The 13,281-nt window shown below is 32.6% G+C and overlaps 1 protein-coding gene across 1 annotated transcript in view; it reads right to left on the bottom strand.

Moving 5' to 3' along the window:
* The window catches only part of wls (Wnt ligand secretion mediator), an 81,958-nt gene that overhangs the window by 66,202 nt on the left and 2,475 nt on the right, over positions 1 to 13,281 (bottom strand). The window contains exon 2 of the mRNA XM_089100594.1: positions 1,477 to 1,587. Coding sequence (XP_088956720.1) covers positions 1,477 to 1,582 — 106 coding nt within the window. The 5' untranslated portion in view covers positions 1,583 to 1,587. The remainder of the gene's footprint in view (positions 1 to 1,476; positions 1,588 to 13,281) is intronic.

The raw sequence follows: 13,281 nt of genomic DNA, 5'->3' as shown, positions 1-13,281 counted from the left end.
TTTCGGTCTGAAAATATCAACAGGCCCTAACAGGTCAAATTCTGCTTCGAATGAGTCCTCATTCCACCGGATCCGTTGCCAACTTTGGACTGTAGGCGTGGCTAAGAAAAAAGACAAGAGAGGAACTTTAAGTGGCTAGATTTTGTTTTTTGAAAACGGGGAAGGATTTATCGGATTGAGCTGAAATTTCGAGGATAAGCTCCCGGGCACCAGGAAAGCTTAACCTCTAAATTTCAGCCCAATCGGACAACTTTAAAGGGGGGCTGTGGTGGGAGGGTCCAAACTTCCGGCCCAGTTTACCCCATGAAGATAAAGTCGGAGGAGGATGAAATTTTGCAAGTTTCTTAGTTTGAGCTTGGGCTACAAAATGCAATTGCCGCCGTCTCTCTGTGACCTCTAGGACCTGAAATCGCTTAACATTGTGGTGGGTCGCCTCTTTATAGAGGCACAAGTGTGCCTCCTTGATGTCTTTCATTAATAGCCTATTGGATGTTAAAAAAAATACTTACCCTTGCACATTGCAATTTACTATTCAATGCAATAGCTGATTGGAATAGATGATTTAATGTTTTAATGCCCAAAAACTTTGAAAGTTTAATCTACCCAACCTCTCCCAAAAAAATTACATCCTTTAGTCATCCCATTTTGGAATATCCCTGTGCTATTTAGTATTAGTACTTAATCCTGTCAGAAAATATTAGTTACTGGATTGAAAGTAAACAAAAGGGCATTAGAATCATCTTTAAGAGCAGTTGGCCTGTCATATATATGTATATATATATATATATATATATATATATATATATATATATATATATATATATATATATATATTTTTTTTTTTTTATATATATATATATATATATATATATATATATATATATGTATATATATAGGGTTCCTTAAAAATGTATCCTAAAGAACAGCAGAAACCTCACGTAATATCAAAGAAAAGAATTTAGCCTAAGGTTTTTAATTTTCATTGCATTACTGTGCCAACCCTCAAGCTAAGATACTTTTCTGAAGCCCCCCCCCCCCCGCTTTCCCCCTACAATCATATAAGGAATGTGTGTCCAAGGTACAAGGAACCTTGTTGAAATTATGGAAATTAATTTCAAACAGAAAAAAAGAATATGTAAATACAAGTTATAATCACTACTCAACAGATTTTCCCAGTAATTTTTGTTGAATTTTGTCACACTTTTTAGTTACATAATTTGCAGTGTCAGGCACATACACAATAATTGATATGCTACCATTTCTCACTAATTTACTCTCTTGGTATACATAAAATTAATGGAAATTTGTCTGAAGAAATCATCAGATGAGCTTAATTCCCCTCAGAAGGCTCTTACTCATAAAAACTTGTTTTATCTGGGAGAATCCTGTAATTTAGTTGCTCACAGGCTGAAAGGCAACTTAATCCTAACCTCTTTATACATTACATATTTTATTCCACTAGGAAGTCATACTTACCTACAAGTCCACCTAGTAGAAAACAACTAATCAGGCATGCTAAAAGGAATCCTGTTAATACAGCAAGTTTTTGGCCACTTAAATTTTCAACAATTGCTCCAGACATGGATTCTATAACACAAAACAAAAGTTAAAAATACAATTATTGTTTAACTATAACACAGTTGAACAAAAACGCAAATTAAATATCATACAAGTCATACAGAAATGGCAAAGACATTAAGTGTATCTTTTAATGTGAATGTCCGAGATCTAGTTAATATCGAAATTCACCATAAATGTCCGAAAATTCCTTTATCCTGCTTGGATTCAATTAGCTTTTTGAGTCAGCTTTTTCAGTCTTATGCAGGCTATGATGTTAAAAGTTAAATTTAGGTTAGATTCTGTTAGTTTAGGTTGGGTTAGGTTAAATTTGGTTCTAAATATGAGAAATGCGTTAAAAACATCAGCTAACCTAACCTCACCTAACCAAATCTAACCTAACCTATCATCACCAAACCTTGCATTAAATTGAAAAAGTTGACTGACAACACTGACTAAATCCAAGGAGAAAAAAAAAGGTATTTTGGACATTCACTGGTGAATATCAACATTCACCAATTTGTGGACATTCACGGTAATATATCAATAGTGGGACAAATCTTCACCCAAAGAACAGAACTGGCTTTCTGCTAATGCACCAGTCGCCAACCTGTGGTCCATGGGACACCGGTGGTCCATGAAAATGTTTAGGTGGTCCATGAAGAAAAGGGATCATTATTAAACAATGTATATTTTTTGTATTTCATGAACATAAAACAGAAGAAAACTTAAAGAAACCTATCATAGATTACAAATTTAAAAGTTACGTTTAATATTATAAGGCTTTGCTGTGACTGAAAAAGGCTAAAAAAAATTGCTGTTGTACATTCTTAAATCAACATATACGTATATATGTAAGGATGCATTTAACGATTTATACTGCTGTACATTCTTGTATCAGCATACATCTGTGACTGGATGCATTTCCTTTGGCCTTTCTATTTTTGCGAAAAAGTTTCATTCTGTTTCAATTTTCAATCCGGTCTCCAGTATTAGTTTAGTTCCTATGAGACCTTTATGGTCCTGAATTTCTGTAACCTGGTATAAGCTTCTTGAGCCCTTGAAAGTAAACTAATACTTATGTGAGCAAGTGTTCTCAAATTTGAAACATGTGAAGTGCACAGCTATCAATTTGAAAATTGTTTAATTAATGGACTTTCCTGAAACTATTGAGTAAGAAAAGGCAAGGACCCACGATGAGTGAAAAAAGGCAAGTGAGTATTTTGCACTTCTTGGAAAAAGTCAAGATAAAGTGATAAAAATAGTGATAATATTGAGGTGATGAGTGAATTAGACTTACCAGAGCATCCACAGTCCTCGTCAGGCAACATTACAAAGAACATTCAGAAATGAGGCAAAAAGAAAAACACAAAATATCAAAAAAATATGATTCAGACTACATGAAATTTGAATCCATTCAAAAACCTGGTAGTGAGCTGAACCCAAGGCTTCTTTGTGTTATTTATCATGAAACCGTGAAATTATGCCGTGAAACTGTCAATACTGAAAATTCACTTGCAATCAAAATTTGGTTGATAAACCACTTGAATATTTTCAAAGAGCACATGAAGGTATGAAAAAGCAAATAGGAATCTTAAAAAATATGGTTGCTGAAGTGAAGTCCCTATTAATGGCTTCCTACTTGATAGCACTCTGAATTTTGCAGAATAAAAAGCCATATACAATAGGAGAAAACTTAATCAAACCTTGCATACTAAAAGCCTGTGAAGCTGTTTTGGGAAAACAGGCTATCCAAAAACTGAAGTTGATTCCTATGTCTGCTAACACTTTCAGGAGCAGAATTGAAGAAATTGCTGAAGACATTGAAAATCAAGTTATAACAATGGAAAAAATGCACCATTTTATTAAATTCAGCTTGATGAATCTATAGACGTTAGTAACAAGGAGAATTACAAGAAGAACTTTTTTTCCTGCTGAACTTGCAGGGCAGAGTAACTAGCTTGAAGATTTTAAAAGTCCTTGATAGTTATTTCCTGAAGCACGAAATTGGGTGGAAAAAAGGTATTGATATTTGTACAGACAGTGCTACACACATGACTGGACATTGCTGAGGAGTTGTTGCAATAGCAGAAAATGTTAGTCACCCAGACTTTTTGTACACCCATTGCATTATACATCGTGAGCAGCTTGTAGTAAAACAAAAAAATGTCCCCAGAAATAAACGAAGTATTATCCAGTGCTATAAAACTTGTGAATGAAATTAGACATAAAACTCTGAATTCTCGGATGTTTGAAATGCTCTAAATAGAAATGGGTTCCCAATACACTCACCTTCTTCTTCATGCTGACGAGCTATCAAGGGGCAAAATATTGAGAGGACTGTTCGTCTTGCGTGAAGAAATTAGATTATTTGTTTCAGCGGCAAAATAATCAGAAATTTCAAGGACTCTTGTCCGATGATGTGTGGTTAGCCAAGCTGGCATACTTGGCACATATTTTTCTCTACTAAATGAGCTAAACACATATTTGCAAGGACCACTTAAGGACGTGTTTACATTATGAGGAAAGATAAACGGTTTTCGAAAGAAAATAACTGTGGGAAACGCGGTTGGCAGATGGGCATCTACAGATGTTTATAAATATTGATGAATATATGGAAGGGAAGGATCTCAACCGTCAAGGGGTATCCACGACTATTCAACAGCACTTACAGTCACTGACATATTATTTTAATTTTTATTACCCAAAAAAAGAAGATTCCAGACATGGATATATGTGGATAACCGATTCACTTGCATCTAGCATCAAAGAGGACAAATTAAGCACAAAAGAAACAGAAAGCCTCATTGATCTTTCTTGTGTTGATAGTCTCAAATTAAAATTCAAGTCCTCTTTATAAGGAACTTATTTTTGGGTCTCTCCGAAAAATGAGTACCCATTACTGAGTCAGAAAGCTATGAAAATTTTGATTAAATTTTCAACTACATATTTATTTGGAAAAATATTTTCATCTGTGACAGTAATTAAAGCTCGGTACCACTCTCAGCTTGTGATCAATGCAGCTCTTTGTCTTGCAGTAACATCTTTGAAACTGAATCTCCACATCATGATGTCAAAATACAAGAGCAACCATCACACAAAAAATTTATATATATATATATATATATATATATATATATATATATATATATATATATATATATATATATATAAATCCATATTAGTGGTCCGTGGTCCACCAAATACAAAACTGTACACTTAGTGGTCCACGAACGTCTAAAGGTCGGCAACCACTGTGCTAAAGCATGGGTCCAAAATCCTGCTCCACAGAAAAAAGTTGCAAAAATCACACATTAGGAGGAAATCTCTTCTTTTTTTATATATATTAACTTGATAATCAGGGTAATTTAGGCAGAGAAATGGAAGGGAGACACTTCATTCACTTTTTTGTCAAAATGAGTTTTTTATAAAAACATTCAATTTGACTAGTTTTTTCTTATTTATATATCGTATCTTCCGTAATCACATTTTCCCCATCAATGCAATGGCACTGAGTCAAAAAAGAACAATAAAAAATTTACAAGATAATTTGATAAGAATATGGTAACCTCATGCAAAGACTGTGCATCTAACCTAATTACAATAGTAACATAATTCTTATTTCCTTTTCACCCCTAGAATTCTATTTAACTGATTTCTAGATAGCAATGTAGTTCATTCCCTTTTCTGAACTAAACAATATATTAACAAAATTATTTTTTCATTACATTGAGAAAATTACCATTAATTGGGTTGTTGTAAAATTCTAGATGAGGAACTTTTTGTTGTCCTGGAAAATAGTTGCATTAGGAGAATGAAACTTTCAGCAATGAGTTCAGAGACTAAATCATACCCTGAGAAAGTTTTCAAGCTCCTAAATCTACTCCTTTCCTATTTCTGAGGCTAAGAAAATTGCACAGAAGACGGTCCAAAGAAATCTACTAATCCATATTGTGCTTACTCAAACAAAATCTCATGATTTTTACAAAAATTAAAAAGATTTTTTGGTTAAAGTAGGGAAAAGGGATTGCACCCTTTTAGCTTGAAGTTAATATTGTTTGTAGGGTATCAACATCTACCACTCATGGCATCCTTTGTAGCTTGAAGTTACTATTGTATGTAGTGTATCAACCACTACCATAACCTGTAACATCTACCTTAATTTTGTTTTGAGTCTCCATATAATCCATAATTCTAACGATTTAGCTAGGATTTTAAGCCCCAATAAGATCTTTCTTTTCAAATTTGAGACAAAATCTTCCCAGTTCTTTAAAATCTTATGTATCAGGATTTAGAAATGACATAAAGCTTAAAAGAACTTCCTTGGGCCTTATGTGTGCTGGAGAATCATTTCTGAAATTCTAATTTTTATAACCCAATGTTTTTGCATAAGTGCCAAGGGCACCGACAAAAATTTTTCCAGGGGTGGGGGTCAAATGCAAAAATATCAGTGGTGGTTGGGTGACAGGGAATATATTTCAGAAAATTGTTTTCATAGGAATAATTTTATTTTTAAATACTTTCAGGAAAAAATTCTCAAATAAAAAGAGCAATTAAATTGCATGAAAAATAAAACAAAATACAGTAAATGTTGATCGACAAGGATACCTGGCAAAGGGATCAATTTATTTAGCCAATAATATATTTAATTATTGCATTTAGTCTTAAAGAAAATCAAACTCAGACCAAAATTACAGAAAGATTTATTGCTTCCGTAGATTATAACAGATGTAGACTTGTCTTTATGCAATTTCCTACGCCTTAGAAAAGTTTACAGAAGGAGTAGAGATACTAAAAAATCATCTTGCTTGCATAGACACAACGTTTTGATTTTATAACGGCCATGTAAAATGTGCCTCTTTCATAACAGGACAATTCTCTCTCCCTCGAACTTAAATCTCTTATATATTCAGACATTAGAAAAAAACAGAATAGAGAATGAAAAACAAAAATTAAACTTACTATCCAGCTGCAAAATTAACCTTATTTCTTTTTTGTTTCATATTCGAATAAATAAAATTAACAGTTTCAAAAAAATTTTTTCAAAATATAATATTATAAAAGGGTTTTTGATAAAAAAAAACAACTGGAAGTAAAAATTGACTTTGACGGATATTCATAAAAACTAAAAATGGAATTCTCATTCCAGTTGCTACACCGGCAGTATTGGAATTTTATGCTGCCTCGAAATATATAAAGTTCTTTCAGTTTATTGTTACCCACCCAAAACCAAAAATATGAAAAAATTTGCCTGATTTTTGAAAAAAAGGGAAAAACCCCCCAAAAAGCAAGTGATCTTATTAAAAATCCCTTCATTAGATACATCATATCAGAGAACATTACCATAGAGGTTTCAAGCTCCAATTTTCAAAATGTGGAATTTTGCCCTTTTTTTTAAGAAACATTGTCGATGCACGTTTATTTGTTTTTCACAGGGGTGATTGTATCCAACCGAAGGTCCAAGATAATTGGGAGGGAGCTCATTCAAACGTCAATTTAATGCTCTTTTTTAAGTGACCATACTGATTGGTTCAGGGAAAAGTCTTGTTTTCTTGCTATTTTAGGGCACCAAACTACAAATTTATCCCAAAGAAGACGAATTTTGCAATCAATTTAGAATTCTGAGAAGCTAATTGATTTAAAAGCATCAATAACTATATTTTAGGCTTCCTAGTTGCAAAAAATGTAATGTCACACGGTGGCAGTACTGGATCCAACCAAGTTGATTCGCTTTATTTGTAATGAACATTGGCTATGATTGGTGATCTGTAATTGCGTATCAGCTATAATGAGGAGCGGGGGGGGGGCGTGAGTCATTGTTTAGGTGGGGTAGGTAAAATTTCTGAAAAATTACATTTTAATGGATAAACTGCTTACTCTTCATGAGGCTTCAGATAAATGTTGAAAGAGGTAGGGGGAAGAAGAGGAATTAATTAAATTGTTTCTCTATTCAGCTAAAATGTTACATTCCCATATCTACCAGCACAGAGGTGGGAAATGCAAGGCAGGTTAGTATCAGCGCCACCAGGAAATTTTTTTGGGATGGCAAATACTGCTAGGAACTTAAGTTTTCAGCAATTGTAAATGGTGTTATTTTCTTTTGCTATTTATATGAAGTACTTTAATGTATTCTAACAAATGTATGCAATGTATTTATCAATAAGAAATCCTATTGTAGAGGTTGTGGTGGCTTCAGTTATATAGAAGATCAAAGGTCTCACAGAATCTCAATCCATACAAACAATAATACTCCTTTTCATCCAACCAAAATTCTTTAGCAATAATATTAACAAGGACTATTTACCAGAATTACTATTCATCACCAATTTTTTAAGTATATTCAAATTTTATCCAAAATTGAAATTGAGAATTTAAACATAAGATGGTACTAATCAACGCACAATAATTGATTTGCACATTTTAATAGCAATTGACCAGGGATTTCAGGGACCAGTACCTCAAATTATATCCTGATTAGGCCTGGGTATGATTTGGAAAACAATCAGAAATTAAATAAAAAAAAGAGCTCTTCAAGTGAAAGCAAGGAACAAATGTGAAACCTATTTGACCAGATTACTCTTTATATGAAGGGGCTGTCTCCTCCTTAGCTCCTTACTCTTTACTGTAAAGTTTGGTTTTTTTTAAATTTTTAAAGAAATGTTGCAGCTGAAAAAGTAAGATTTTTCAAAGTACTGAAAAACTGTTTAATGAGCAAGATGTTGAGAAGGGGGGCAGTTCCCGTTATATAAAGAGCAATTTGTATTTGTTTTAAGTTTTAAACTTGCTCCTTACTTCAGTTGAGAAACTTTTTTTTTGTCTAACTACATTTCATGAAGCTGTAAAGTTTTATGAATACAATACTTTTGGTAACACAGAAAAAATGATCAATATTTCAATTATATCTGTTTTTATGTTGAGTGGTAATCAAATAGTTTGTGGTAACAAACTGTATGTAATGAGCGACTCGGCTCAATAGTAACCGAAACTCTAAAAATCGGATTTTTATACCAATAGATATATCAAAAGAATTGGCTTATTATGCTGATTCCAAATATATAAGTTTCATTAAGTTTAGTTTTACCCATCAAAAGCTACAAGCCTGAGAAAATTTGTCTGATTTTTGAAAAAAGGGAGAAAGACCCCCTTGAAGTCATAGAATTCTAATAAAAACCACACTATTGGATTCAGCATATCAAAGAACCCTACTGTAGAGGTTTCAAGCTCATACCAGCAAAAATGTGGAATTTTGTAATTTTTGCCAGAAGAAAGACCACGGATGCATGTTTATTTGTTTCTTTGTTTTTTGTTGTTTTTTTTTTTCAGGGGTGATCGTATCAATCCAGTGGGCCTGAAACGTTGATAGAAGGCAGATCTTAAAGGAATCGAAAAGTTATAGTACCTCTTTAAAGTGACAAAAAAATTGGAGATCAACTAGGCCCCCTCTCACGCCGGTTTATTCCCAAAATCGTCCAATTAAAATTCTTTGATAGCTTTTATGTTCAGCATAGTGGAACAGTCCGATAACTATGTTTTTAGAGATAAAATTACTATAAAGTAATTATAAGAAAACCAAATGAAAAAGAGCAGAATAGGGAAAAACATGGAAAAAATGTGTGTTGCCCCATTGTTGGCTACCTGCCAATGGATTTTTACCCTTGATAAGGAAAATATAAGTTCTAACTTGTGACTGAGTGACCTGTTTCCATTTTTATACAAACATTTTTTGTATATGATTTGGTTGGAGTAACAAAAAAAAAAAAAAAATCTTTATACTAATGAATGGTAAGTAAATAACAATCCTTGTCAATAACAAAAGGGTAAGAGCCTAACTATTGATAAAATTCAATCAAAGAATCAGCTTTTATGGTGATCCTGAATATTTATTTGTTTATTAGTAATTAGTGCAGCTATTAGTACACAAGAAAGTTTGTTTAACTATAGAAAACACAAGGAAAACAACTTAATAGGCGGCAATTTCGGTAAAAATATGCCGTCCACTTTTGCTAGCATTGCAAGAGTACTCATGAGCTAATATATGAAGCCACTGTAATCAGAAATGTTTCCCCTGAACGGAATGCTGGAAATTTTTGTATTTTCCCCTGAACAGATCCGTTTTTTGTGTTTTATTATTATTTATTTTTTTCCAGGAGTGATAGTATTTATCTAGTTGTCACTTTAAAAAATATTTAATTTTTTACACTTCTGAAGCATAATAATGTCAAATATACTGGTGTTTGGTATTCTAAAAATATTGAAAAAAAAATTTTACTTGATTTTCTTAATTTTAGTTTTAAGGTTTCACTTTGAACAAACTACTTTGATAATGCATTACTTTTTATAAACAATTGAGTCTAAAGGCATTAAATATTTTGGTGTTTGATAACCAAGTTCAAAACTGTTGATATTGTTAAAAAATATCCATCCAATGCTTCAGCATTGCTCAGCAGAACTGATTGCTGGAAGTTTATATCTTAGTTTTGTAAGTAGGCAATTGTTTTGTGTAGCCTATTTCTTTTTTGTAATTAATTACTTTTTCCAGTTTTATATACTTTTACTTTAATTGACATATTTTTTCCATTGCCTTTAGAAAATTTTTGTCTCTAAGCTTATTAAATAAAAAAAAAAGTGTTTTCAACTGAAAGTAAGGAGCAACATTGAAACTTAAGACAAACATAAATTATTATGTATATTAGGGGGGTTGCCCCCTTCCTCAACACCTTGCTCTTCATGTTAGTTTTTTTGGTCCTTTAAAAAAAAGTTACTTATTGTTCTAATCAAACAGCCCATGTGTTTCAGGAATTGTTTTTAAAGAATTGGGACATAATTTAAATTTTAGCATAAAGGGCAAGGTGCTCAGGAGGAGGCAACTCCCCTCATATACATAATAATTTCTGTTTTTTTAAGTTTTCATTTTGCTCCTTACTTTCAGTTGAAAAAAATTTGTTATTTAATTTTTGATAATTTTTTAAATAACACCAGGATACCTGGCTCCTCCTCCATGGAGAAATTCCCCTTCCCATAGAAATATCCTCTGTGCAATTCAATCCAGGCAAAAATTTACTCCAGACAATTACCCTTAAAATCTCCACAGCTAAAATTGAATTGGTAAAGAAAAAACAAGACATATAAAGAAATTTCGTATAGGAATTCTGGCAAACTAACCCAGTGCAAAATCACCCCTGAAAATTTCACCCCCTGGAAACTTCCCTCTCCATGGAAAATTCTTCCAGCATAAAATTCGTCCTCCCCTCCCCCCCCCTCAAAAAATATATGCATACTTCCCAATAACAAATAAAACAATAGGTAAGTTCTATAACTTAAAAACCTTTCTCCAGGGGCTGTAGACAGTCATTTTATCTCTAAAGACATAGTTATTGGGCCTTTCAACTATTTATTGGGCCTCTCAAGAAAACAGCTATCTCAAAATTTTGATTGGACAATTTCGGGAAAAAGTGGCGTGGGAGGGGGCCTAGTTGCCCTCCGATTTTTTTGGTCACTTAAAATGTGTACTTTAACTCTTCATTTCCATTAGAATCATCCCTCTATTACCGTTTTAGGCCCACTGGATCGATACAATTACCCATAAAAAAAAACAAAAAAAAAACAAAGAAACAAATAAACATGCATCCATGATGTTTCTTCTGACAAAAATTCCACGTTTTTGCTGATATGAGCTTGTAACCTTTACAGTATGGTTCTTTGATGTGCTTAATCTGATGGTGTGATTATCCTTAAAATTATGTTACTTCAAGGGGATCTTTCTCCACTTTTTATAAAAATCCAAGAAATTTTCTCAGGCTGGTACCTTTGGATGGGTAAAACTAAACTTAATGAAACTTATATATTTGGAATCAGCATAATAAGCCAATTCCTTTGAAATATCTATTGGTATAAAATACGTTTTTTAGGGTTTTGGTTACTATTGAGCCATGTCACTCTTTACTTACAGCTCGTTGCCATGAACTATTTGATTACCACTCAAAATCCAAACAGAGATCATTGAAATATTGATCATTTTTTCTGTGTTACCAAAAGTATTGTATTCATAAAACTTTACAGTTTCATGAAATGTAATTGAACAAATAGAGAAGGTTTTTCAACTAAAGTAAGGAGCTAGTTTAAAACTTAAAACAAATATAAATTGCTCTGTATATAAGGGGGACTGCCCCCTTCTCAACACCTTGCTCATTAAACAGTTTTTTAGTGCTTTGAAAAATTTAATTTTTCCAATTGCAAAATTTCTTTAAGAATTTGAAAAAAGTCAAACTTCACAGTAAAGAGTAAGGAGCTAAGGAGGAGACAGCTCCCTTCATATAAAGAATAATCTGTTCAAATAGGTTTCAAATTGGTTTCATTTGAAAAGCTCTTTTCTATTTAATTTCTGATTGTTTTCCAAATCATACCCAGGCCTAACCAGGATATAATTTGAGCTACAGGTCCCTTAAATCCCTGGTCAATTGCTCTTAAAATGTGCAAATTCAAAAATTGTACATTGATTAGTACCATCCTATGTTTAAATTCTGAATATCAATTGTGGATAAAATTTGAATATCCTTAAAAAATTGGCAACAATTAGTAATTCTGGTAAAAAGTCCTTGTTGATACTATTACCAAAGAATTTTGGTTGGATGAAAAGGAGTATTATTGTTTATATGGATTGAGATTCTGTGAGACCTTTGATCTTCTACATAACTGAAGCCATCACAACCTCTATAATAGGATTTCTTATTAATAAATACATTACATACATTTGTTAGTATACACTAAAGTACTTCATATAAATAGCAAAAGAAAATAACACCATTTAAATTGCTGAAAACTAAGTTCCTAGCAGTATTTGCCATTCCAAAAAAAGTTCCTGGTGGGGCTGATGATAACCTGCCTTGCATTTTCCACCTCTGTGCTGGTAGATGTGGGAAGGTAACATTTTAGCTGAATAGAGAAACAATTTAATTAATTCCTCTTCTTCCCCCTAGCTCTTTCAACATTTATCTGAAGCCTCATGAAGAGTAAGCAGTTTGTGCATTAAAATGTAATTTTTTAGGAATTTACCCTATCCTCACCTAAACACTGACTCATCCCCCCTCTTATTATAGCTGATATGCAATTATAGATCACCAAATGTAGCCAATTTTCATTAAGAAGAAAGCAAATCAACTTGGTTGAATCCAGTACTACCACCATGTGACATTACATTTTTTGCAACTGGGAAGCCTAAAATATAGTTATTGATACTTTTAAATCAATTAGCTTCTCAGATTTCTAAACTGATTGCAAAATTTGTCTTCTTTGGGATAAAGTTGTACTTTGGTGTCCTAAAATAGCAACAAAACAAGACTTTCCCCTGACCCAATCTGTATGGTCACTTAAAAAAGAGAGCTTTAAATTGATGTTTGAAGGTACTCCCTCCCAATTATCTTGGACCTTCGGTTTGATACAATCACCCCTGTGAAAAACAAATAAACATGCATTGACAATGTTTCTTCTAAAAAAAAAAAAAAAAAAAAAAAAAAAAAAAAAAAAATGAAATTCCACATTTTGAAATTAGAGCTTGAAACCTCTATGGTAAGGTTCTCTGATATGATGTAACTAATAAAGGGATTTTAAATAAGATTGCTTGCTTTTTGGGGGGTATTTTCACTTTTCTCAATAATCAGGCAAATTTTCTCAAAGTTTTGGTTTTGGGTGGGTAACAATAAACTGAAAGAATTTTATATATTTAGA

The sequence above is a fragment of the Artemia sp. Qi Xiang Cuo genome, chromosome 14 (genome assembly GCF_049724085.1).
Source record: "Artemia sp. Qi Xiang Cuo chromosome 14, ASM4972408v1, whole genome shotgun sequence".
Taxonomy (NCBI): domain Eukaryota; kingdom Metazoa; phylum Arthropoda; class Branchiopoda; order Anostraca; family Artemiidae; genus Artemia; species Artemia sp. Qi Xiang Cuo.
The sequence above is the reverse complement of the archived record's forward strand: the minus strand, read 5'-3'. Positions and strand labels throughout refer to the sequence as shown.